At 41.7% G+C, this 25587-nt stretch overlaps 5 protein-coding genes and 1 long non-coding RNA gene across 6 annotated transcripts; 2 read left to right on the forward strand and 4 right to left on the reverse strand.

Annotated features, from left to right (window-relative positions):
• Positions 1 to 183: 183 nt before the first annotated feature.
• Positions 184 to 1837, forward strand: si:dkey-66i24.7. Its single transcript, XM_041063592.1, has 2 exons — positions 184 to 373; positions 644 to 1837. Exons 1-2 carry the CDS (start codon positions 280 to 282, stop codon positions 1243 to 1245), a joined length of 696 nt encoding a protein of 231 aa, XP_040919526.1. The 5' UTR covers positions 184 to 279; the 3' UTR covers positions 1246 to 1837.
• On the reverse strand, positions 1809 to 4058 carry LOC121199108. Its single transcript, XM_041063591.1, has 3 exons — positions 3610 to 4058; positions 2940 to 3171; positions 1809 to 2844 (listed from the first exon to the last, which is right to left on the reverse strand). The coding sequence occupies exons 1-3, from the start codon at positions 3919 to 3921 to the stop codon at positions 2129 to 2131; spliced, it is 1260 nt and encodes a 419-aa protein (XP_040919525.1). The 5' UTR covers positions 3922 to 4058; the 3' UTR covers positions 1809 to 2128.
• Positions 4059 to 5107: 1049 nt separating this feature from the next.
• On the reverse strand, positions 5108 to 8555 carry elob (elongin B). Its single transcript, XM_041063510.1, has 4 exons — positions 8468 to 8555; positions 6865 to 6999; positions 6055 to 6163; positions 5108 to 5841 (listed from the first exon to the last, which is right to left on the reverse strand). The coding sequence occupies exons 1-4, from the start codon at positions 8468 to 8470 to the stop codon at positions 5729 to 5731; spliced, it is 360 nt and encodes a 119-aa protein (XP_040919444.1). The 5' UTR covers positions 8471 to 8555; the 3' UTR covers positions 5108 to 5728.
• An 834-nt stretch (positions 8556 to 9389) lies between these two features.
• On the reverse strand, positions 9390 to 13047 carry zgc:153292 (uncharacterized protein LOC100003014 homolog). Its single transcript, XM_041061703.1, has 12 exons — positions 12918 to 13047; positions 12604 to 12805; positions 12376 to 12408; positions 11994 to 12109; positions 11538 to 11646; positions 11320 to 11352; positions 11182 to 11214; positions 10834 to 11067; positions 10426 to 10529; positions 10125 to 10290; positions 9976 to 10031; positions 9390 to 9735 (listed from the first exon to the last, which is right to left on the reverse strand). The coding sequence occupies exons 1-11, from the start codon at positions 12980 to 12982 to the stop codon at positions 9987 to 9989; spliced, it is 1140 nt and encodes a 379-aa protein (XP_040917637.1). The 5' UTR covers positions 12983 to 13047; the 3' UTR covers positions 9390 to 9735; positions 9976 to 9986.
• A 438-nt stretch (positions 13048 to 13485) lies between these two features.
• On the reverse strand, positions 13486 to 16937 carry rusf1 (RUS family member 1). The gene is made up of 14 exons (XM_041062937.1): positions 16629 to 16937; positions 16463 to 16540; positions 16263 to 16377; positions 16128 to 16173; positions 15985 to 16017; positions 15773 to 15878; positions 15448 to 15549; positions 15029 to 15099; positions 14554 to 14738; positions 14398 to 14455; positions 14246 to 14310; positions 14012 to 14143; positions 13864 to 13929; positions 13486 to 13757 (listed from the first exon to the last, which is right to left on the reverse strand). Exons 1-14 carry the CDS (start codon positions 16776 to 16778, stop codon positions 13672 to 13674), a joined length of 1293 nt encoding a protein of 430 aa, XP_040918871.1. The 5' UTR covers positions 16779 to 16937; the 3' UTR covers positions 13486 to 13671.
• A 1493-nt stretch (positions 16938 to 18430) lies between these two features.
• On the forward strand, positions 18431 to 25536 carry LOC121198162. Its single transcript, XR_005896326.1, has 3 exons — positions 18431 to 18702; positions 19962 to 20167; positions 24608 to 25536. It is a non-coding gene; the product is annotated as an uncharacterized LOC121198162 (long non-coding RNA).
• Positions 25537 to 25587: the final 51 nt, after the last annotated feature.

A 25587-nucleotide genomic window follows, 5' to 3' on the forward strand; every position in this document is an offset into this window, starting at 1 on the left:
TCCTCTCTTCAAAAACTACATCCCCCGTGACAGTGAAAAATGGTGGCTTGCGTAAAACAGCTCGCAGCGTTTAGGGATTGTAGTTTCGTTGGAACTCTCCTACACTCAAAAGCCCATTTGTATCGGTTAACATGGACTACACTTCCCAAGCTGCTAAGTGACGTTGTTATAGTCATCGTTTTACCCGATGCGAGAAACGCATCGGTGCCTCTGAAAGGTTGTTAAATTCCACGATAGATAAATAATCATCTTTAGGTGTAATGGTTGTGGTTTTTCGGCATGGAGGTAATCGAAACAATTGTGATACAGAGTCCTGAAGTGGAAGGAAAGGAAACGGTCGTGTCCACCGTGGACGCCGATAAAACCAAAGCAGGTTAGTACGCGCAGCTTGAAGTTAAACAGGTCATCGCATCATGCGAGGAGGGCCTGATGAGTAACCACAGTCACAAACCGCGATTTATACACTGTCATTTACATGAACCGGAATTAGAAACCATCTGGTAACATATAGTTTCAAATAGGTGCTCCATTAAGACAGACTGTGTAAGATAAAATTATCAAACTTTTAAAAAAGCCACATATTTAGTGCAAGGTCATGAATATATTAAACAATGCCATGATCCACCTTTTTTTTTTTGTCTAGAATTTATTTGGACACTGCAGGCTACATGGCACCTTATCAACATCCGACTGGAAATGGATCAGGCTTTTGACCAGCCAGTTTGCAAGAAAAAGAAACTTTGGGAAATGGTGGCAGAGAAGGTGAACGCCAAACTGAGGGAGTCAGAGGTCACAGATGTCACCGTGAAGGCATATGAGTGTGATCTCAAGTGGAGAAACATGCTGGCCACGTACAGGAAGAACGCAGAGCGAGCCAAGAGGCTGGGGACGGCCAGTGTCCACTGGGAATTCTTCAAGGCCATGCACGAGGTCCTGGGCAAGAGCAGGGAGGAGATCGAAGCCCAGCGCAGGGCCAAGCTCAGTGGGACGAAAGTGGGCAAGGCCATAGCCAGCAAGAGGTTTACCCCTATCCTCCCCACACCTCCTGCAGCGGCCACTCCCTGCTCTGCCCGGCCTCCACAGGACGTCCTACAGCTTTACATGGAGCTGCAGGAGAGGAAGATGAACATGTGGGCTCAGCAGAAAGCCCTGGAGGAGAGGAAGATAGAGGCCATCAACAATCTGGCCCAGGCCATCTCCAGCCTAGCTCAGAAGAACAGCACACAGATGTCAAAGGAGGCCTGAAGAGACGTGAAGTGGATCTGAACGTCTTACCAAAAACTTTTGTGATACTGCAGAGAGAAAAGTGTTTATAGTTTATGTTTGTAGACTGGTCATGTTGGCACATTTGAACTTTTACAGTTTATAGAACAGTTTGGCCAGTCTGAATTCTGTAGAGCTGAACTGAACATATTTCTGAATAAATGAAAACACTTCTGAAAAGGAGACATATACTCACATATAATGCCCTGGGCAGTTCTCATTTATACTGCATCAGATTACATGCCTCCTCAAAGCTGTTCTCTTCTGTTGGTTTTCCAGTGGATGTAATCCTCACTCATTTTTATACCAAAATACTATTTTTTAATAGAGGCACCATAAGGACACAGTAAAGAGCAATGATATGATCACGATCATTCATATTTTTCAGTGAAAACATTACAGCTTATTTATACTGATAATTATTATTCTTAAATTGTATTAATAACTGTATTCATAGGCATGTTGGTACTGTGTTAATGTATTAATTAAAATACACTTTATCAGACAGTATGAACAACTTCACAATGTGATGTGTTCCACTAAACAACCCTGCAATAAATATTACCTTTGTGAATGTTTAGTTTACATGTTTGTGAATTGTTCCCTTTCACAGTTTCCGAGAGCCTGGAAAGAATCTCACTTTTAAATCAGGAACACTGAGTCGATGTTTATGTGTTTCTTACCAGTCTGCTTTAAATTCACACAGTGTTAATTCAAAAGCAAACCCATCCCTGTTACCTGATAGTAGTAATAGGGGCATTTGTATGTGTGTGCACACAGACCCAAACAGTTAAGAGATTTTTGTTAAAATAAAACTTTATCTTAAAGGCCTGTGAGCACAAGTTCTCCAACAGACATCATTACATCATGTGCTTCCACAGTTTTTAAACAACAAATCTGAGATGGCGTCACGTCTGCGTACACCCTCGTCATCCACCTCGCCCTCTCCCTCTTGTGTTATCGCTTCCTCTGTCTCAACTTCTCCTTGAACCACTTGTCCCATGTCCAAAAACACATTGTGCAACACACAGGCGGTCAGAACAACAGCTCTGGCTCGATCATAGTTCCCAATATCCAGATACCTAAGCCTTTGAAATCTCACTCTCAGGTTGGCAACAGCCTGATCCAGGATGAGAAGATGCTCCTCCAGCGTCTTGTTAAAGAGCTGTTCTCTTGGTCCATGACTTGCTATATATGGGGTTAAAATGTGAGCAGTGAGTGGGTAGCCAGCTCTGGCTACAAGGCAAGAGCCACGAGGCATCAGTTCAGGATGTTGTTTAAGTTTGTCTCTGAGAGCGCTGCCTCTGTCCATGTCTGATCCTTTGCTGATTCTGCAGTGTAGAAACCGGCCTCTACGGTTGCACAAAAGCTCAAGGTTTAACCAAGAGTCAGGATGGGCCTCCCTCTTCATCCTCTTCACCTCAGGCACTGTGCTCTCCACATCATGTTTCCCTATAGGCAGGCGGATAGGGATCCGAGTGTGTCCCAACACTCCCAGGACCTGAGGAATACTTTGCTCCTCATCCTCCTGCCCTCTCTCTGTACTGGAAAAAGGGAAAAGGGCTTCTAGTGCCTCTCCGCCTGGAGAATAGGAGAAAATACCTCCATCATTATCATTTTCAACATTGGATCGATCATCCAATAAATCTCCCACAAAAACAGTGTAACCAACCCACCGACTGGCCACCTGATTAGCCTCTCCTCCAGCATGTTGATGCGCTCACAGAAAGAAAAGAAGATCCTGTGGATGTTTCCTTTCTCCAGGTGGAAGCGACGGGACACAGAGCGGTAGCTGACACGCTCAGAGAGCAGGGTGAGGGACAGCAGGACGGTGTGGGACAGAGATAAGCGAGCCCGACCAGCCATTCGAGTCCGAGATTTGGAGCTTTGAAGCAGGTCTGTGATGTACTGATGAGACAAAAAAAAACACAACAGCCAGCATCAGGTGAAATTCATGATTGACACTGCATCAAAAGGGGCTGGACAGGACCCAAAAGTTTCAGTGCTTTTCTTTTTAAAGCTGAAAGAATTAATTGATTAATCAATTAGTCTTAGTTTAACAGAAATTATTCACCAACTTTCTGGATAATTGATTGAGTCACATTTCAAGCTATATTTCCAAAACTTCTCTGGTTCCAGCCTCTTAAATGAGATTTGTCGTTTTTCTCTGTTTTAGATTATTGTGATCTGACTGTTGTTTGTTTTGTTAACGGTTGGTTGGACCAAACAAAACATGAAATTGTTACCTTCATAAATGAAAACAAGAACTAATCGATTAATTGAAAAAACTTATTTCAAACTGTAAGAGTCTCAGGTATGTTGGAGGACAAGATTATTTGAAGTCACCTTCACGGCTGCACTGTCCACTGTCTCCAACGGGTCCTGGGACTCTGCTGTCTCTTCCTCTGGGTGGCTGCATGTTGTCGTTGCTATGTGTAAAACCTGGGGCGCCACATTAGGTTGACTCTGCAGTAACTGTACGTACAAAGTAGGAGGAGGCTGAGATTTAAGTTTTGCTAACAGGTCAGCCTCCAGGATCTCCTCCACCGACTGGTCCAGCCGCTGCTCCAGCTCGCCCGCAGACAGAGGCTGCCACTCTCGCTCCACCATGTCCAACACGGCTCTGCCCGCCGATAAAACACACTCGGCGACGTCCATTTGTGCTGGTAGTGAAGGATAATCCAGATCCTACGAGTCTACGTTACGGCAGGAGTCATCAGTTCAACAAGTCATTTCCTGCTGCACAATCACAAGCCGTGAACGACTGTCGATGCTAACAAAATGCTAAGCTAGCTGACGAGCTAACGTATGCTGCGTTCAAGTACCGTCTGAAAGTTCGTGGAAGAGTGATGCGTTTAGGAACCGTGGGCACTTAACACGTCAACATTTGTAAGGTTGTATTGTCAAAACATAATTAAACTGTTAACTAATTGTTAAGTAGCCATTTTTCACTTTATAAATATTGAGTTTAGAGCAACAACATTTCATTGATTGATTAAAAAGTTGATCGACTTTTTAATCAATCAATGTGTCAATATGTTTACCACTGACTACACAATCATACAAAACAGCACAGTGCACAAGGGTGAAAAACAGTCGTTTTAATGTTAAATCAGTTACAAGTGCAACTTTGATCATGTTTAACAGCCTCAATTTGCAAATGCTTTTTGTTTTGCTCTTTCATTCAACACCCCCCACCCCCCCGGTCAGAATGTCCCTTCCTGTGGTAACTAATGGCGGACTTCGGTTTTTAATTGTAGCTTTCTAGATCATGAGACACTTTTTTATACACTTTAATTTGACGTGTTGTTGTGCAGATTAGCTCATTTGTATTTCTCCCGTTCTTTCAGAAAAAACAATGTGTATTAAGGTATAAATGGTGTAAAACACAACACAACCTGCAGCATGAACTAAAACTAAATGGGCAGTGATTCTGGTGATAATGGAGGGTGAAGTGTGCAGCCCACTACTCACACAGTTCCATAACTCATCACATAACAAACTATCTGTTTAAATTAAAATGGTTTGTGTTTACTATAAACAATTAGGCCCAATGATTGAAGTCAACATTTCCATGATTTCATGGGCTACAATCAAATACTGGAGAGGAAAGTTGGTTAGTTCCCACCTCTGTTAGTAATATAAATTAATCAGTAATCACTATTTTTGTTGCTATGCCTGTAGGTCATTTCATTTTCAACACCAGGCACATGCCAGCATTATATGTGTTGTAGATATTCAGTGAGATTCAGTCTCAGTAACTCCTGTGAACAGGTACAGCATGAAAACTACAACTATGGATTGATAAAGTACCAAGAAATCTTGACTTTAATGCCAGGTCTTCTGCCAACAAGTGAATCTATTTTATTTCAGATTCATATTGTTCAAAAGTTCTTGAAATACATATAGTAACGTAGGAATTCACAAATTCCTAGCTATTGTCGCAACACATATCCAAGCCAAGGACCAAAAACATGTTAAATCCTAGTAACAGTTTAATAAAGAAACACACAAACATAAAAGCCTAAAAATGTTGCACCTTATCAACTCCCTTGTTTAAGCGAGCAAAATAAAAAACACAAGTAAGGCAGCAGTAGCCTTACCCCAAATAAAGACTAGAATTCATTAAATACGAGGTACAATTCTTTATGTTCAGCCTTTACCAATCCCATGGATGACTGACAGTGTCATGACAAGTCCGTCAGGTATCTCTGAAGGGTCTTGTGTGAAAGTATCAATTTAGCATGCGTTCTCCGATTTCAGGACAAATGAACCACTTTGAAGCACCCGCCCTCACATTTACAACAAGGGGAATCCATGTTTGTAATTGTTTATGCCCAGCTGAAGATGGGTAAGAAAATCTCACCCATCGAGGCATCACTTCCCCAAATTCAGCCCTTCCCTCCCCCCCGTACGTCCTCCCTCAGACCCCCTGTGTGTCCCTCTCCTTTACCCGCTCCCTCCCTCACTGTACAGCTTGCTCATTGGCTGTGCTGCCCGAGTCCTGGGGCTTCATGACGTCAGGGAGCTCTGGGGGAGTGGAGAAGGGCTCGATCCTCAGCTGCTCAAATGAATCATCTGGGATAACGACAGAGAGAGGAAGTGACAACAGTGACAAGAGAGAGAAGAGACATGAGGCAGAGAGTAAAATCAGATCACAGCAGAAAAACCAGAGCTCACAGAGTGTGGAACAAACTGTGGCATGAAACAAAGACAATGATTGGTGCAGGGACTACAACACTAACTGAAGACGGTCAAACATAGGGACTGATCAAAGAGCAAACTACTTACCACCCAGACGAAAAGCTAATCCCACCGTGGCTGGGGCCTGAGGTCGGGCTGTTTGATTTGTGAAGCCACAGTTGCCAAGAGTCTGACTGTCATTAAGCAGTACATCATCCTGGTGAAGAAAATGAACTAAGTAGTGTGAAGCCAGTGGTTCATTCACTACATCTTAACATTTTACAGTGCACAGACACACAGAGTACCTTTCAGAGATGATGTTTAAGGCTTCTGAATAGATTTAGGAGATCAAGGTGAAATGGGAAACTTCCAAGAAAATCAATTCAGAAACTTGTTATGGATAAATTAATAAGACAGACATGTTTGTCCGTCACGTAATTAATCTAATTAACCAAAAAAAATAACATTCAACATAGTTCATTCACCTAATTCATCACACTGATGAAAAACATCATATTCAAATCCAATAGTACCATAAGCAAAGCTTTAAGCAAAAATGTGACTTCTAATACATGAATATGTCAGACCAACAGGTGGGTATGATCAACAATAACATCAAACCAAGAAGCTTCTACATACACGTGGTCCAGTGGATGGTCATTTCACAAATCGTGCACCTCAACCCGAGGGAACAGTGTAGACTACTGAGTAACAGGTAATTACAGTTCAGTTTTATTTGACTGATGGATCAAAGTTGGTCTCTAAACTGTTATCGTAATTTATAATAACTGATAATGTGTGTATGCGCACTGAAACAACCCCGGGGTTCACACACTGAAGGGCAGTTTATTGGCTGAAATAACCCTGCTTTCAGAAATATTCCTCAACAGAGAGAATGTTTCTGGAAATTTATTTCACCTTATAAAGCCTCTGATCTTCAGGTGGCCTCTTTAAAATGCCTTCCACAATGCGCTTCAGTTCATAGACTGTGGTAGACTCTTTGGCATCTGTGAAGATGGTCGTCTTGTGACGTCGGATCATTAGGAACACATCCTGAAGTGAGATCAAGTAACAGAGGAAAGAGTGGAAATGAGACACTAATAATTCCCAAGAAGACTCACATTAGAAAAAACTTTCTCAAATATGATGCTGTAATCTTCAGCTTATTAATGTCATGGAGCTTTAATCAGTTTCTTCCAAGGCTGGAATGACAACCAAGATGTGCTGCCTCTGGGATGACCTCCCATTCTTTCAAATGTATGTGCCCTGAAAACGAATAAAGCTCAGTGTAGTGTAAAGACAACCGCTACTGATCTCTGTGGTGAAAACAAAAACAGCCTCTTCCATCAGCAGAAGCTTTATCATTTGTAAATACTGATCAACTGAGGCAAAAGCATAGTGGTAGGGTGCAACTTACTCTGCGTGGATTTGATCAAAACGAAAGTGGCTCAGTACAGTCACCACTGAGTCACTAAACCAAAGTTGGTTCCCAAGAAAAGCCAATTATACAGAGTTCTTACAAAATTTGTTGGATGCAGTCGAGTATCTCAAAATACCGCAGACCAACAATTCGACCCGTAACTGAAACTCTAAAGGTACAAGGATCCATTATTGCCGCAGACAAAGTCTCTAGTTAAATTGATTACTGGCAAAGGTTAAAACAAATTAGTATGTAACTGTGAGCTCGTCAACTTCAACAACATGAACTAGCCTGATTATACAAGCTGGAGCTGTGTGGCAGCAGTACTGAGGCCGGTGCTGACAGCAGTTTACTGAGTTGGTTAATGCGAAACCCAGCTCTCTTTGCTTAACGTTACACCGATTTCTACACCTTGGCGTTTAAAGACCCACGGAGCAGCACTAGCTGCCACTGGCTAGCTTCATGGCGAGATAGCTTAGCTGTGGAAATTAGCCAAAAGGTAGCCTTTCGGCTAACCTTTAAGATATAGTAGCTTCCTCAATTAATAAAGGATGGAAACTGTGGGCCCCGCAACCTACCAAATACTAAACACAAGTCAGACGCTAAAATCGCTGCCTTTAACTGTTAACACTACCTAAGCGTTTTAATATAAATTATTTCAGAAGTGATAACGTTAGCCGAGCTACAGCAGCTAATGACAACTTTAGCTAGTTAGCTTCCATGCGGCTAGCTAGCTATTTGTTAAAAGCCAAAGTTTGTTGGTTGAGCTGACACTTATCCAAAACAATGTTAATTTCTTGGCCCTTTATCTGGACCCCTTTTCGCTGACACTGCTATAGACTCGAGCATTGTAATGCCATGTCCATCTAGCGTAAGCCGGTGTGTTGACGTAAACCAACCCAGGGAAGCTAACACACGTTAGCAAGGGTTAGCTAAACAAAGGCATCAGCTTTTGACTGGTCGCTGTTTGCGACAAGCTCTGTTCGGTTACTGACAGCATACATATCAACACTCAGAGAAGGATTCGATGACTAATTAAAGTAGTGTTTGGCCAGTCAAAATGCCGTTACATTATGAGCTGTATCTGTTTTCCTCACTCACCATTTCTTGCGGTTGGCTGCACACAGGAAAAAAAAAAACGCCTCCACTGCACAGCGACAACAGTGAGATCACAGCGGGATCAAACGGAGACAGCTGCGGCTTCACGATCAGTCAGCAGGGGGCAGTGCTGGGCTTCATTCAGCCAGCCAGTGGAGCTGTAGCCTTATGATGCTGTCAGTAGTCAATAACATACTGTGATTTTTTTTTTAATGGAGCTTCATTCCTCCCTTTCAATTCAACAGTAGTACACTTGTAGGATCAAAGCCCTGTAAAGCACACTGAACAGAGCTTCATCATGTCCACCTCCCTGGTGAAACAAACAGGTGTGTTTCTTTTCACTAGCTGGGTCTTCATGTCCCCCTCTAAGCCTGACAGCAGCTGTCACAGTGAGTGGGACAGCTGAACCCGCAGCAGCTGAGAGACACGAACAAATCAGGCAAGGAGTCACAAGATGTTTGGGATCACGGTTTGTTTTTGTCTCATGATGTTTCTGATTTTGTGGCTTTGGTTTGCTCGCCAGCCACAGAAGAAAACAAAATCATATGAAACATGTTTTTAAAAATTATTAAAAGAGTGCGGTCTCGCAAAAATAAACATTCTCTTGAAACTGTGCTGTTTATTTGACACATTTTGGAGGAAAGATGCCAAATTAATGTAGTAGTTTCACTTCAACATTGCAATCTGTAAACACAGAGGCCGTAGCTCATAACTTGACACCAGGTGCAGGTGCAGCTCTGCCATAACAGATGTAATTCTTGATGCACTACTGATGCACTACATACTGCATATGATGATGTGTAATGTCTGACATACCAGCACTTTCTGAATTTGAGGTGAAAACAAGTCACTTTATGGAAGCAAAAAGCTTGTGTATCTGTTATTCTACTGCATTTTGTGCATTTTAAGACAGTTCACTGTAGTACAGATTTTTAAAAAATGATTTACTATTTTCATCCAAAAACATGATACAAAACTGAATTGAAAATTGCCTTCTACTGAGTTGATGGACCAAAAAAACAGTCAAAGCCACAACATATTTTTGACTCTACAGGTTGAAAAAAAAGTCCAGTTTCATCCCCAGTATGTGTCCAGTCAGGAAAGTCCTCATCCTGGTCAAACTGCCAGGGTTCCCATGTTTCCTTATTATGGCCATTAAAAAAGTGCATTAGCACTTTTGCGTGGCAGTCCTCAACTAAGTCAGAATACTTCGATGACCAACAAAATGTTCTTTCTGCCTGTTCGGTCCAGGTTGGTTTCCACTTTCAGACCTGCAAAAGGATCATACTGAGTGAGACAAGTTGTATGTTACAGTTACATGACCTGTTTGTAAAATTTCCTGATATTCTCAAACTTCTCTGAACTTGTTTTCAAATTTACTGACTTTCTATTTCCAGGAAACACCTTTGACAATGCCAAGCTATTCAACAGATTCTACAAACCCAGAAAAATGTAGGGTGTTAAAGTAGGGTGTGTACTTGCAAACAAAACTTGAAATATATTCAACTCACCCAAAAAATGTCTATCTAACCACGAAAGCACTCTCTCTGATCTTGGAATAAGCATACTGTGGAACAGAGAAGCAAGAATGCAAGAGTCATTTTACAGATTCTATGAGACAAAGACTCATGAAAACAAAATATTCAAAACCCACACTTACATTCAGTCCTCTGGGGGACTGGACAGGCTCCAGTCCTCTACAGCAGAGCATGGAAAAAGGCCTTTCCTTGGTTTTTGAATGCTCTTTGAAACACAGACTGAAAACCTTGGCAGGCAGGTAAACGTCCCAGTCAGCTGCATGCTCCTCTATTAGACCACTTACCATCCTGTTGGGAGACAGCAATTAGAAAAGTTACAGTCACTGTGTCTTCTGTTATTGGTAGTATGACTCATTCCGATACTGTATTTTAGTAATACAGCACAGGGGTGCACTCAGTTTTCTATACACTGTAAACACAAACCTGTCAATCAGCTGCTGTGTGATCAAATCTACTGTGCCGGTCTGCTGGTGATAGACGACAAGAGCGATGGTGACCTTCAGCTGATCTTTTAGTTCTCTGTTGATCTAAGATGGAGACACATTCACACAGCACATCTATGTGAGACACTGGTAGATTAGGACACAATATTATCACAATACTTTATCGAAGTCTCACCAGCTCTCCTGTAACTCTACTGGTTTTCTCAGTTTTTGTTTCTTCAGTCATCCTAAAAGCTGACACCTATTTCTGGGGTTTTCGGACCATATACTAAGTTTGGTGATCAAAAATACAGTGAACTGACAATATAGCACTTCAATGATTAAAGTGAGAGAGGAGGGAGGAACTTCTCTATAACAATCTGAGCGGTTCAGTCAGCCATACACTCACTTTGTGGACTATGTCATGAGGCAATCTGGAGAGGATTCTGAGCGGGTATCCAAAGTGGGCAATGATATCCACGATGTGTTTCGCTACATGTGGAGGGAGGCACGACTGCATCGGCACAGCTTCCACCCACTTGGAGTAGTAATCTGTCACAGTCAAAATGTATTTGTGTCCGTTCTTTGTTTGGGGCAGGGGTCCTCGGACATCCATACCAACCCACTGCCACGGCTCTTTCACCTGCAGTCAGAACATTATATCATCATATGATGCAATCTGCTAATAATCCCAGTTGCTGCTGTTTGTATTTAATATAGCTAAGCTGCAATACTTCAATACAGGCAATAGGCTTACCTCTATCACACTGTCAGGATCTTTACACTCTGTCTGTGAAAATTACACAAGACTGATTAAAATACATCACAATATGGAGGTCAGAGTAAAAAAGACGAAATACTAATTTAAAAGTTTAAAATCATATCAACTACTTACACTGAAATTATCATCTGGAGCCCACTGAATATCCTGTGGATGGCAAATGGACAATACATGTAAACATCAGACAACAAAAGGCATTTTTACTTTCCCGAGGTTGGATCATAATTGCCATAATATAGCAAAACATACACATTTACACTAATAAGATCACTCAGTTGTCTTAACACAGATGTAATTTTTGTATATGTTATATATACAGTAATACCACTTGCCTGTGGTACACAGTAATCTCCATGGAAGAAGTGGGGAAATGACTCAATCTTCATCAGCCCTTCATCAACTATAATCCTCCATTTGTCAGGCTTTTTTGAGTCTTTGTCTCTGACCATAAAAACAGAAAAGAGGAAGTTGGACTGTTGGTCAGACAGAGCCAGCTGTTTTTTTGACATTTTACAGAGTAAAGAATTTGTAAAACAAATAATTGTTGGCTGCAATATTAATAAATTCTGAGTTTGTAATATTTGAGAGATAACAGGATATTCCACTTTTGTAAATGTGTACATTCGAGTTTGTATTTGCAAACTTTGTGTTGAAAGTCTGTATATTCTTGAGGCTTTATTGAAGTTCAAACATTTGGATTTGTATCAGTTAACTGTTTTGTAGGTCTGTGGATTTAGTCTCATGTTTGCAAGCTTCCACCTTGCAAACATGAAACGATACAAACATACCCCCCAGGCTCCTCCCCTGTCTGGCTGGTCTCTTTGTTCTGCATGTTTCGCTTCGGTGTGGCAGGAGAGGCTGTCGGAGACTGAGCTGGACTCGTGTGCAAGGCTTTACTATGTGGCTGGATTCAGAACACAAGGAAACAACAAATTGAAACTGGAACTGTGCTTATAAACTGTTATACTGACCGTTTGGTGCTGAAGTGAAGAACACCTTGAATACAGACAGCGCTTATGTTACTGTCATTGATTTTTAAACTCCATTTAAATAAGTTCCATTTGTGCCAACAATGCTTTACAAATTCAGAGAAAATGAACCAACCTTACTTTGAGAATAACTGCAAACGACTACTGCATCACAGAATTTAACAGTATAATGTGCTCTCACCTTGTGTCTTTTACTTCTTGGTCTGATGGAAGCCTACACCAGGGAGACAGTAGTAGCATATGAGACCTTTATTTTATTGAATTATCACGTTCAGATGAAGAGAATCTTTAAGGAAGACACTGGCCTATTAAAGAGTTAAACATCTGACCTGGGACCAATCTTGTGTTGAAACTACTTTTCCCACACAAAGGAGCAGCTGATTCTTATTTTGAATAACTTCATACAAACCTTCCTTTTCTGTGCCTCATCGGGGGATGAAAATATGGTGGGAACTGCATCTTCTCTGAGTTTCACACATTTGCCTGTTCTGTCGATGCACCGCTCCTCAAAATGATTGATGCACAGCACAGAGAAGCGGGATGGAGTCCAGTCCTTCCACTTCATGTTGACAAGCCATTTCTTGAGTTTTCGGGGGTTGTAAAGTGGAAACCTGTTGTAACACACTACTCATTAAATGCTAGCTAAACAGCTACTTCACAAATCTGCTAGCTAGCTATTTCTTGGTTTGGGGAGAAAATTTATTACTAATATTAAATACTTACTTAAAAAACTTCACATCTGAATCGCTGGAGTTTTCACAGTTGTAGGCACATTTATACCTGCCCATTTTGTACACAATCTCGGCAAAATTACGCCCAAACAAAGTGATGTTTGGGCAAAACAGTTGTTTGAACGAACAGCCAAGTGAGAAAAAATGCAATGTGTACATCCGGTGAAAATTTTCACAATAATAGCTTCATGATATGTTTGAAAGCTTAGGATTAATATATATGACATCATATATGCGTATAATACGGCAGGGTAGAAGTATATGTGTATTTTTGGTATTAAACACTTGAAAAGAAACTACTCTCAAACTACTCTGAAATATCAATTTCGACTGATACTAAGCCTAGACACTTCACTTCCGCTATTGCCCTACATAATGCAGCTAACTTGACGCAACCTTTAGTTTTCCTTCTTCTTCGTGGTGTGTTAATTGGTTAGGAAGATTCAATACCGCCCCCGTCCTGGACCGAATGAATTTTACGTTTTGTTTTGATTTGTTTTATGTTTCTTTCACAATGAAGAAGAACGAGTCACTAAAATAATTAAAATAATGACATTTGCTCGCTGATTCTCCAGTTTTGTATTTTCAATAAGACATTAATTACAAAATTAAAATATTCATGTACAAAATACAGATTTTTTTCCCTCTATTTTTATTATCCCACAGAATAAATCAAAGGGTATTTAAAATTTTTCATTGTTTAATAAAGGTTAAACAAGGTGAATTGGCGGCAGGTGTCTCACAGCTCAGTTGCTTTTACACTTCCACTCGACCCTCCACTCATCCCAGTCCAGCAGAGTTCGTTTTAAGTCCCATCCTGCAGCTTCAACACCTGGAAAGTATATTTGCAAAATCATGATTCTCTTTGTAAAAGAAATATATAAATACACAAGTTAAGCCATTTATTTATAGGTTAAAACCGTTTTGTGTGGACTCACCTTTGAGAAATCCACTGAAAGTTGTGTCCATCAGCTTGTGACTCTCATGCACCATTTCCCAGTTACCTGTTTGAAAAGAACACATGTTTAAAAGAGTGTAATTTTTAAGCATCTCTGCTAATGAAAATGAACAGAGGTCAAGGCTCACTTTGCTGTTTTTGTGTTGCTGGGTCTGTGGAAGTTGGAGGGCTCAACATGTTGCTGATCCACACAGCCTGACACATCGCTCTGATTTCATCGTGTACTGATGCTTCTGGTCCCAAACAAACACATATGCACCCTGGGTGGAAGACAGCTGAGTTAAAAACATTCAAAGTATTTAATATGGCTCTTAAATACTGTGTTACTCTGTGGAGGAAGAAGTCTTCTTAGGCTGACATACCATCTCTCACTCCTAAGAGGTAAGGCATGTTGTTTTTCTTCAAAGCCAGCTGAAGTTCCTCTGGGCTACAAAATAAAATAAATGAGTTATATTAAGTTGTTGAACTTTTGTGTGCAATTCTTCATCATACAAGCAAAATCGGTAATATGAACCTTTGCACAACCTCCTGTAGCCTCACTCCAAGTTTGATTGGCACAGTTTTCCTAAAGTCTGGAAAAAACAGAAGATTTCATCATATTTGATGCACATAATCAACATATTACAACATAATGTCTCACACATTCCATTTTTTTTATTATTTTAGTTACCAAAGAAAACTGGCTCTCTCTGATTGGCCTCCAGTGGACTCAGGATTCGTTTGTCTCTCAGGTATTGCTGCCACACGATTGAAAGCCGCGCCTCATTGAAGGTTTCCATGACAACAGAGCGCACAGCCTTGTAATTGGCAAAGAGGTGGAGGATGGTGAAGAGGACGAAGAGGCTGAGAGTCAGTCTGAGGGGGAGACAGAGAGAATGGAATTCAAGACACAACAGATAAATAATAAAAAGTTTTAGTCCTTTGTGATTTCAAGTTCAAGTGTCATTTGTGCACGTTGGTATAGACTGAAGTACAACAGCATACAGTATGAGTACTGGACCTCTACAATTGTGGATAATCACAGAATTACATAAATCAACACTGCACAGGTATGTGAGTGAGGTGATGACAGTCTGAATGTGTTAGACAGCCTCCTTGTGCAAGATCATTTTGATAACTTATACGTTAGATATAAAAACACTTACATTGGATTATTAGTGATGAGGGGAATGAGTATCAAACTGATCAGCAGTCCAGCCAAATTTACTAAAGTCTCCTGTGGACAATAAAAGACATATTTTGATGATTTTGTACATTTGTTTAAATAGTTAATATTTATTAAAACATATAAACCTGCAGTTCTAAATGGGCTGTCATCACAGTCCCTAACCCTAACCCTTTTTAACAGCATTATGACGTGTCACAGTAGAAAAAGCACAGGTGAAAATAAAAATCTACAGTGAATATAGAAGAAGAAGAGACAATGAATGGGAACAGGATTTGAACCTTTGAAACACAACTGTACGGTTGTTTCCAAGATATCACTGTTCACCATGGACTGCTCCACGAGAAACAGACCAAAATATGAGTCACGAGTAAGAAAAAAAAAAATCCCAAAAAGTACCTGACTGCCATCTTTGGCAGAGATGTCAGCCATGTTGTCTCTGCGAGCCTGATGAACAGTCAGAGCAGCTCTGGTCGCTCCGCCTGCCACTCCAACAATGGACTGGAGATGGCAAACACACAATAGTGCCAAGTTCAGTTGGTGTTCAAATCAGCTTATATTCACCCTCAGACTTCAAGCTGATTAAGTGTTAAGTCAATCAACAGAAAAAAATTTTAATTTTCACAATCGTCTAATTCCACCTTTAGGAATGCTAAGTTCACCTACTTGGTTACTTATTACTTATTTAGTGTTGCAAATAACTTTTAAATTAAGTTGTTTTTACCTTGAATATCCCTGCAGTACACACAATCAAGGTGAAGAAAGCAGGAAAGTATGGAGCCAATATCTCCATGAACATGGCAATGTCATTGAGAACATCAGCAAAAAGCCTGGTGAGACATTTTTTAAAAAGGACTTGTGACATCAAACATTTAATTCAGATCATGTTTAGACTCATCAAGACTTTAAACTTTAGTGCCTGTACATAGCACAAACCTCCATTTTTTGGCCTCAGAGTCCAGTTTACTCCTGTGACAGAGAATTTGATCATAAAGAGGAATCTGCATCAGTGAAACAGGAAAAATGAGAAGCTCACCAAACTTTTATTTAACTGAATCAAGGCAGAAATGAGAGCGTACCCTTTCCTCCAGGCGAAGAGGATTCTTCCCAACATGCCAGTTCCATCTGCAGGGGAAAACCTCACCAGTTTCACCAGTTGCACTAACGATGTAAGGGTTATGTAATTTTACTATGTATTTTTTAAAGGGGATCACCTCTTAATAACCAGGTGACTGTGGCTGCAGCCACAGTTGCCTCTTGGTTTCCAACACCGACTCCTTTGAGAGAGGCCTGAGTGGCCAGAGTCCCTGACAGAGAGCTGGAGAAAGCCTGAGGGAGAGGAGAGTGTGAAAGGGGAGTTTCAGTCTGATGGGGACGGTAATGATCTCCATGGTTTTGGTTTCTTCTACCCTACCTGCACAGTATCCCAAAACTGGTACTGCAGGTAGTCATCACTGACACTCTCTGGGTAGCCTTGAGGCAGGAACACACTCTGAAATTAAATGTTAAAATAATAATCAGGATAATGGGAGTGTATGAATGAGTCGATGTGTTTCCGTGGGAATGTAGTTAATCCTTACTTTAAATACTCCAATAAGAGTGTTTCCTCTTGATTCACCTTCACTGCCATCTCTCCTCCTCTCTATCACTCCATCCTTTGCAAAATACTTCCAGGACTCTGCACTGCCATATCTCTCTGTGGCCAAAACCACACCGCTGTCGTTCTCCATTCAGGCTGCTGGGAACGAAAAACACGATGTTTGGTGACTAAACGAACAAACGGAACAATACTGCGGTCTGAAATCCGCTGGAACATAAATTTAAATTCATTTAGTCCATTTTGGCTGCACAGGCGTGTTATTGCACAAAGGCGACGTGTCGTGTTTTCTTTGAGGTATTTCCGTGTTATTTTTACGCCTCACAGGTTGGAGTTCCTGATTGGTGGAAAGGTTGAGGCGGGGCTTCGACGGACCAATGATATTCCAATAATAGGGTTTATCATACAAGAAACTGTACACACAATACAGCAGGAGAAAAAAAAGAAACAACGCAGCTTTATTGTTTGTAACAACGAAATTGCAGTTGCATCTCCAGTCAGGTATAAAAACAACAAGCATAACAATATAAAACAGACCATAAAGATAACAATTTAAAAGTACCCAAATACTCATACAAGAAATTAACATCATAAGTACAGCATAAATTGAAATGTTGACCTGATGGTGGCTCTATGTGAATTTCAGGTAGATCACAAAAGTTACTACAATTAATCCTCTGAGCACCATAAATGTCTGTTGTGTTATGGGCACATGAATTTAAGTGTCTTGGTCACAGTGTGATTGTTAGCACAGAGTTAGGAAGGTGGCCCTGCTGGGCTTTCTTTAGGAGCTGAGGTCAAATTTAATTATTTTGGGATTAACCAGGATGGAAGTTACAAAAACGTTTTTTATCTGACCATTCAGTTTGATTGGGCCACTGCATTCCTAAAAAACAATCTCCATGGTCTTGTATTGACAAACAACATTTTATTACTTTGTAGGAGTGCCAGCAAGACAAGGCAGGTTTGTTGTTACTATATTTAGACATAATGAAATGGATCATAACCAAAGCAGAAGATACTATACCACATGTAGTTTACGTGTATCTGAAGTTAAAAAACACTTTGTTCAAAGTAAAATGTTCTTTCTGATTCAATTGGGTGTCAATTCCTTCTGTTCTACTTTTTTTTTTTAACACAGAGGAATGCAGCTGACAGGATGAATAATAATCAGTGTATGATACAGAAACTGGGTCTGCTGAGCCACACTGATTGGATGAAAAGCCACAGCAGACCCCACACTCTTTTTGACCATGAGGGAAGATCCAGTTGCCCATAAGGTGGCATAATTTACAGCGGGTTGTGTCTGCCCTGAAAAAGTGCTGTCAGGTATTCATCAAACACTGAGTCAGGGGGGAGTAAACACTGTATTTCTTATCTCTGGGTAAGAGAACAAAGAGGTGGCAGGAAAGCAGAAATGCGTAGGTAGAAGAGGAGGCCTCGTTTGACGCTCTACTGTAGATCCAAGACACAAGTGTGTGTTTCAGTTTAAGGTTAACTGGAATCTGTGGCTGTTTCACCCCAAGGCAAGACAAGTGATGACACATCTTTCCCAAGCCCTGTGGAATGTGGTAGGAAGAGACACGCTGGAGGGGTTGTAATACTCAACAGTTTGTCACACAAGGGAGAGAGGAAGTCGAACCTGCACAAATACAAGCAACAGAGTATGAGAACTGACATTACCGGGTGAAGGCTGGGTTTGACAAAAGTATGTGTGGGAGGGAAACAAAAAAAAAAGAGTCTGCACAATAAATGGGCGTGTACGTTTCACACAGTTTCGCTCACCGCTCTCAGTCCTGTCATTCAACAACTTATATGACACTGGGGCAGGAGTGGTGTTTGGATGAACACGTGTGGAAATCGTAACAGAAACTTTTACATTTAAAGGAAAAAGCCTTGTGTGGCAGGTGTCACCTTAAACTGGAATCACGTTACAGAGACAAGAGGACAATTCACCAGCCTACAAACTGGACAAACTAAGGAATCACTTGTTTCACTGAAGGAGTGTATGAAGACTGAGGAGCAGACTCAAAACAGTGTCTTTTGAATCCCATCAGGTTTGTACTTTAGAGAAAGATTTTATCCCTTGATTGAAGTTTAGTTGTGTCTAAACTGTTTTATCTGGTCAGTGTGATATTCCTTGTTAAGTCAGGTTGTATATCCCCCTCTGTGTTTTAGAAGAACCTTTGAGATTTTGTTTTCAGTTGTGTTCAGTTAGAGAACAGAAACTTTCTTAATCAGTCAGCTCTCAGTCCACAAACCAGACTCTCCTAGTGTCTCACTACAAATGATTCACAGGCCTGTGTGAACTCAGTCCAACTCCCTGCTGATACAGTTTCCCAAGTCACAAACATGCAGAGTATACCTGAGTGGTTTGATCAAACCAGAGATTAGATAAATCACATTTTGTGTTTTCATTTCTCCATGGCAACCTCTCAGCCAAGCGGGAGGTTTCAACATTTTCAAGGTGTGATCCTTCAAGTTTTTCAGGCTTTTTCATTTCTGCATTTTTGACAGGGAAGGCTTTGAACCATGTTACGCCATTCACAGGGTAGTTTCTGTTTCATGCTGGAAATACCCTTTCAAGAGAAATTGCTACACTTACAAAAGAAAAATGCAAAAACTGTCTGGATGTTTCGAAAGACGTGTTTAGATTTGTTCTAATTCTCGCCCAGTGCCACAACTCTGGGTAAAGCACACATCATAAGGGCAGCTTGGGAACACAATTTTCCACCTTTCTGTTTTCAGCGTATATCAAAGCAGCAGCAAGCAGACAGTGACAGGAAACAATAGCATTTTTTTTTTTCTGAAGAACAACATAAAAGATAGTTTTCAAACCCTTGAAAAACACAGGTGCTCCCTCAGGGCCATGTTGGCACCCAAATAATGCTTGTCCAACATGTGGGTCAGGTCTGCGGACAGGCCAAGTTTTAGCCTACAGGATGTTTTGAATACGTCCACAGTTTGACCACACCATAACTCTCTGCGAGAGACTGGTTATTGTTTGTGCGGTCATGAGCAGCAGTCTTTTGGCAGACTGCACACAGAGCTGTATCAGTCTTATTATTCATATTATTATTGAGGTTTAATAATGGAGGGAGGCTGTCATTGTGACGTTAAATGGAGATGACGTCTTTAATCAGGTCATTGTTGAGGAACATAAATAGAACAGAATAGATTAGACACAATCCGTGAACTTAATGAGACAAAGGTTCTATTCTGTCGGAACATTATTCTGAAATGACCTGAAAATTAACCTTAATTGCATCACATCACTCATGTTCATCTTTGTTGAACCTGCTGCTGTGTTTTGCAGAAATGTCTAACTCACCTCAGCCAGATGAAGAGGTCCCACTGAACACCATACCAGGGTCAGGTGAAACATGCGACCAAGTCATCAGCTGCTCTCCACAGGGTGCCACGTCCTGCTGCAAAGACAAGCACTACAGGAAACTGGCCATATGCAGCATCATCTGTGGGATCTCCTGCATCGGAATCAAAGCTTTGATAAATTCAGTCAAGGTATTTCACTGAGCGAATCTTCTTTGTCAGTCAAAATGTCAAAGCCTGAAGCTACACATTCCCGATCAGTGCTGCCAGCTCTAAACCGCAGGGAAAGTGGGAACTTCTTTACGATACCAAGACGAGACAAGGCAGGCTCAGCAGTTCCTGTAGGTGAATTCACTTTTTAAAGGAAAAGCTGATGTTTTTTCAAGTCTTTCTTAATACAACACTCAACTCCAATTTGGGGATTTGCTATAAAATATTGAGGGATTTTCTCAGTAAACCTCAGTTCAGCAGAGTAACTGGATTCAGACATAATGTCACTCTGTGGGATTGCACATTTTTTTCCCCCACATATAAGGAATGTATTTATTCTTGCATAGCCCATAAGAGAATAAGGGTACACCCTTATGTCAAAAGGGTGACATGGTCCTTACTCTCTGCAGAATGTCTGAAGGTCCGGATCTGCAGAAAGTTTCACACAGTTTCATATCAAAGGGTCAGTATGCAATGCTGTAGATTCTAAGGCATCTCATGACAAAGCATTTGTTGTTTAGGGTGCATCAAAGAAAAATAAAAACAGAGAAAGGTATAAATGTGCAAGTGAGAAAGTAACGTCGGTAGATAGGGATCGGACTACACCGGCAAGATGACTCGTGGTAGGAACACGAATTTATCAGCTTGATCCTACGGCTTTTAAAAAATACAAAAAAAAAGCAAATAAAACATTTTGTTTTTTTCTTAGAGGTTACCGTTTGTGCCGAAATACACTCTCCTCCGTGTGAAAACTTGTTTACCAGTCTCCTCATTATTTAACGAGGGTTTCTCTTGTTAAAAGTGACTCCAGAGGAGCTGGAAGGCCTCAACTTAACGCAGTCAGACTACGGTAAGAGAGTATCTGAATCAGAAAAAACAGCTGTTGACAAAGAGTTGTACGCAGGTCACTCACTATAAATACTTAAAGATTTAGTAGAGCGCGCTGAGCGGTGTTTTGGGAGATCGGATACGTCTGTCGGAGTGTGCGGACGAGACAGCGGGGACGAGGATTTTGTGCCGACCGTCCGTCGGTCTAAAAACCGTCTGAGACTCCGCCTGATAAGCGTCAACATCAGTGGCGGTTTTTTTGCACGGGCGAATCGGACAGCCGCCCGGGGCGGCATCACATGGGGGGGCGGCACAAGCACGTGAAAAGAAAATCATCTGCGCCGCTAAGCTGTTTTCTATAATCTATCGTATTACTGTGTGGGAAATTGGCCAATTCGTGCTGTCCCCATCTCCCAGCATGCACCACCAACACCTGACTGAAGGTGGTGGTTAGGTTCTAGCACAGAGAATAAGGGTACTTATGTCAAAAGGGTGATTTATGACTCCTGATTTATGACCCCCCCAACCCCCCACCACGTGGCATAAGCCCCGCTCCTTTGTGACGTCACTCCCGAACCCCGCCCGTCGAACCCCCCCCCATCTCTGTATGACGTCACTTCCTAGACCCTCCCACTGTAACCCCCCCACCAGGCTACCAGGGCACCATGCCCCCAGGGTCACGGGGCCGCTCTGGACAGTAATGTCCAATCGGGCACCATGCCCCCAGGGTCACGGGGCCGCTCTGGACAGTAATGTCCAATCGGGCACCATGCCCCCAGGGTCACGGGGCCGCTCTGGACAGTAATGTCCAATCGGGCACCATGCCCCCAGGGTCACGGGGCCGCTCTGGACAGTAATGTCCAATCGGGCACCATGCCCCCAGGGTCACGGGGCCGCTCTGGACAGTAATGTCCAATCGGGCACCATGCCCCCAGGGTCACGGGGCCGCTCTGGACAGTAATGTCCAATCGGGCACCATGCCCCCAGGGTCACGGGGCCGCTCTGGACAGTAATGTCCAATCGGGCACCATGCCCCCAGGGTCACGGGGCCGCTCTGGACAGTAATGTCCAATCGGGCACCATGCCCCCAGGGTCACGGGTCACGGGGCCGCTCTGGACAGTAATGTCCAATCGGGCACCATGCCCCCAGGGTCACGGGGCCGCTCTGGACAGTAATGTCCAATCGGGCACCATGCCCCCAGGTCGCGGTTGGTTTTTTGGAGAGAAAAGAAACATCTCTCTCACAGAAAAGACACAATGGAGCCTGCTGCTATGACAAGCATGGGAGTACAGGCCAGTGGATCATTTACCAACTGGTTTTGGTTTTCATCTTCAGTGCAATAACTTCTTTAGTGAACAGAGATGACCGAATGATTTTTATGTTATAGCTCTTTGTCACCTGTCTTGTCGGTAAGCAATAGACTTTATGGAGAGGGAACCTGCTCTCATCTTTGTCAAGGAGGATTCATATGATGATCATCCCATTGGCCAGCAGATTCATTTCACAGATAACAGGAAAAGTAAGTTTGCTTTAAAAAAAAAAAACTCAAAACAAATCATTGACATCCTGATAGTTTCTGTGATTTAACTGCATTTATTCTCATTTAACAGTTGGAATTTCTGAGGAGGACAGCATGCTTCATAGATCTGTTGATGAGCTGCAGCTTCACTCAGGGGACTTAAACAACTTCCCCAATGTGGCTGACACTCAAACAGAACAATGCACACAGCCAACAATTATGGACAGGTTAATAAGTGATGCAACAATGAGTACTCTGGTTGACAACACATATCCTCCGGGCACTTTCACGCTCCTCTCGCGGGCTGTGCAATGTCCCCCGAGCAGGCCCGAGAGCCTGTGCACTCTCATGTCAGTCAGGGTGCTATTTATACATGTATATACTGCTGAGGCATGCTGGGAGATGAGGATGGCTCCCACATTCTCCATAAAGCCAGACACCACCCTGAGTCAGGGTGCCGTCTATACATGCATATGCTGCTGGGGCATGCTGGGAGATGGGGAGTCTGACTGTCATGGAGCTAGATAAATAGTACTTTTCTGTTTGACTGCACCAGATGGTAAAGTGGACTAATAATAATAATAATAATAATAATAATAATAATAGAAGACCATGTTTGTTATTTTGCTTGGCTGATTGTAACCCTACATAATCTTCACTTATATTTTGTGTTGTGAAACATTGAAATGGTGCTGGTACATTCATGAGCTGTGCTCTACAAATACAGAGTGATGTCATTTTCACATGGTACTGGTGCAAATACAGATTATATCATGGTATGTTTTGGACTTCGTTGGTAAAGAGGTTTATGTGTACGTGGGTAAAGAGGGTGTGCTTGAAGAACAGGGCAGTGGGTGTGCTTGTGTAACTGTTTATTTGTAACTGAGTTTTTATTAAGAAACAACAGTTTTTGGACTCAATCGGTTTCTTCTTTTACAACTATTTCCCCACGCAATAGATATATATCTATTGCTCAACACAACTAACTCTCAAAACACCTAACAACCGCAGCAAACCGACATACTCTGCAAAGAAAAATTCAAATGACCGCCACTATACAGAGCTGTTCTATCTCTGAACACACTCGATCCCGCCACGTGATTCACATGACAAAGCGAACCAATCAGGTGATTCGTATGACGTCTGAAGCACTCACCTGCTTCAAACGTCAGTGACGAAACCACACGTTGGTACAGTGGTTCAGTACAGCTGCCTCATGAGCTGTCGCGCATGTGTCGGAGCCTCGAGTGTTAGAGGACCATCAGTAGGGAGGACTCCCACACTCTTCCAACCTAACCACCACCTTCAGTCAGGGTGCCGTTTCTACATGCATATGTTGGTGGTGCATGTCGGGAGATGGGGACGGCACGAATTGGCCAATTTCCCACACAGTAATACGATAGATAATAGAAAACAGCTTAGCCGACATTCTGCAGAGAGTAAGGACCACGGAAGAACGGGAAAAGGACTTTGTCGCTACTCAATTTTATTTTATTATTTTATTTAGCAACTTTGAAAGTTTGTATTTTCAGAACTTTTATAAACGCTTTTATATATATATATTTATATCGTCCTGCAGTGTGATGTCTGAGGAGTGTGGGAAGTGATGTCACAAAGGAGCGGGGCTTATGCCACGTGGTGGGGGGGTCATAAATCACCCTTTTGACATAAGGGTGTACCCTTATTCTCTCTCCCATAAAACATATAAACACTGTTGTGAAGCCAAATTGGGAAATATTTCATGGATTTTTTTTTCCTACCTAAATAATGCAAGCCCAATTTATAACAGAGGAAATGTTTTTTCACTTCAAGATTTCTTTATATATTGGGTTGCAATAAGGTTAGAAGAAAGAATACTTAAAGGAGAAAACAGCTGACTCTGCAGTTTCTTTCTCATAAAGCTGTGGGGTCTGTGGGACTTAAAACAAAGAGGAAGTAAAACACAGATGTCAACAAAACACAAGGGCTAAAATATTTTTTCTTTAAATCACAGAACTAGGCTAAGTGTCAAATTAGATTATTGCTTATTGTCAGTGGCGTCATTTAACATATTATCTTGTCTTTACTTCAACAGGCTGAGAAAACAACAGATCCAGAGGCCGTGGCAACATATTCACGACGGGCGAGAAAATTTGGCATCATGTCCATCGTGCTGTGGGTTGTCTTTCTGGCCTCATTGCCCATTCTGCTGGCACTGGTCTCTTACCTGTTCACTCTGAAAGACTGATCAGCTTTGATAAAGCCTCTGCGGGAGACAAAAGAAGACATTTTCATTTCAGATGTTTATGGAGACAGACAGGGGACAGCACAGAGCTGCTTATCAACTACACACCATCAAGACATGAAGAAACCAGCAGTGACATGAAACAGAAAAAAACCTGCTTCAGCCTTTCCTGTGCTGCTGTCCCAGTTTACACTTTTCTACTTCCTTTTCAGCATTAATGTTTTTTAACATGAGGAACTGCTCAAGAATATAGTATTAAAAATCTTAGAACTTTTACTTGTCTTCTTATATGCTGTTGTATTTATTTAACAATATATGGACAATTGCAATTCTAAATGACCATAGAAATTCAAACATTACCTTTAGTTTGAGACATGACACGACATGAAACAAATACCTTTTATAATAAAGATCAGAATGGTCATTCCCCAGTAGCGACCCAATCCTTAGATGCATTACAATTTAACATACTCGTTTTTAGACACTAGTAAATATTTGCCGATACCACAAAAGTTAATAAATTAGTCGACCTGTGAATATAAAAAAGTAGCAACATGAAGCTGTTTGTGAAGGATTGGGTCTGTACTGGAAATGGCGTGGCAGCGATCACGGCAGTGCTTCGTCAGAACATTATGAGATCCTGCTCTCGTCGTGCCAACGCTGTGTTGGCATTATTGCATTGTTACCATATTAGCTTTATTAACGTCAAATGTATAAGTATGCTGTACTTTTATACAAACATGTAACAAACAGTTTTATAATAAAATGAGAAAAACCTTTGTGCTCTGAGTTGCTTGAAACATCTTGACAGGCCCTCGTAAAAAAAAAAC

This window comes from Toxotes jaculatrix, chromosome 18, assembly GCF_017976425.1.
Source record: "Toxotes jaculatrix isolate fToxJac2 chromosome 18, fToxJac2.pri, whole genome shotgun sequence".
Lineage (NCBI taxonomy): Eukaryota > Metazoa > Chordata > Actinopteri > Toxotidae > Toxotes > Toxotes jaculatrix.

Coding starts and splice junctions, on each gene's coding strand:
- LOC121199108 (XM_041063591.1), bottom strand. CDS start 3,921: ATGGACGTCGCCGAGTGTGTTTTATCGGCGGGCAGAGCCGTGTTGGAC. Junction 3,172..3,609: donor TGGACAGTGCAGCCGTGAAG/GTGACTTCAAAT, acceptor TTGTCTCATCAG/TACATCACAGACCTGCTTCA. Junction 2,845..2,939: donor GCTAATCAGGTGGCCAGTCG/GTGGGTTGGTTA, acceptor CCTATTCTCCAG/GCGGAGAGGCACTAGAAGCC.
- zgc:153292 (XM_041061703.1), bottom strand. CDS start 12,982: ATGGGCAGGTATAAATGTGCCTACAACTGTGAAAACTCCAGCGATTCA. Junction 11,353..11,537: donor GAGATTACTGTGTACCACAG/GCAAGTGGTATT, acceptor TGCCATCCACAG/GATATTCAGTGGGCTCCAGA. Junction 10,291..10,425: donor ACACAGCAGCTGATTGACAG/GTTTGTGTTTAC, acceptor GTCTCCCAACAG/GATGGTAAGTGGTCTAATAG.
- rusf1 (XM_041062937.1), bottom strand. CDS start 16,778: ATGGAGAACGACAGCGGTGTGGTTTTGGCCACAGAGAGATATGGCAGT. Junction 16,174..16,262: donor AGTCACCTGGTTATTAAGAG/GTGATCCCCTTT, acceptor TTTCCCCTGCAG/ATGGAACTGGCATGTTGGGA. Junction 15,100..15,447: donor CTGCCAAAGATGGCAGTCAG/GTACTTTTTGGG, acceptor TATTGTCCACAG/GAGACTTTAGTAAATTTGGC.
- si:dkey-66i24.7 (XM_041063592.1), top strand. CDS start 280: ATGGAGGTAATCGAAACAATTGTGATACAGAGTCCTGAAGTGGAAGGA. Junction 374..643: donor CGCCGATAAAACCAAAGCAG/GTTAGTACGCGC, acceptor TTTTTTGTCTAG/AATTTATTTGGACACTGCAG.
- elob (XM_041063510.1), bottom strand. Junction 6,164..6,864: donor AAGATCAGAGGCTTTATAAG/GTGAAATAAATT, acceptor TTTCTTCACCAG/GATGATGTACTGCTTAATGA. Junction 5,842..6,054: donor ATTAGCTTTTCGTCTGGGTG/GTAAGTAGTTTG, acceptor TCGTTATCCCAG/ATGATTCATTTGAGCAGCTG.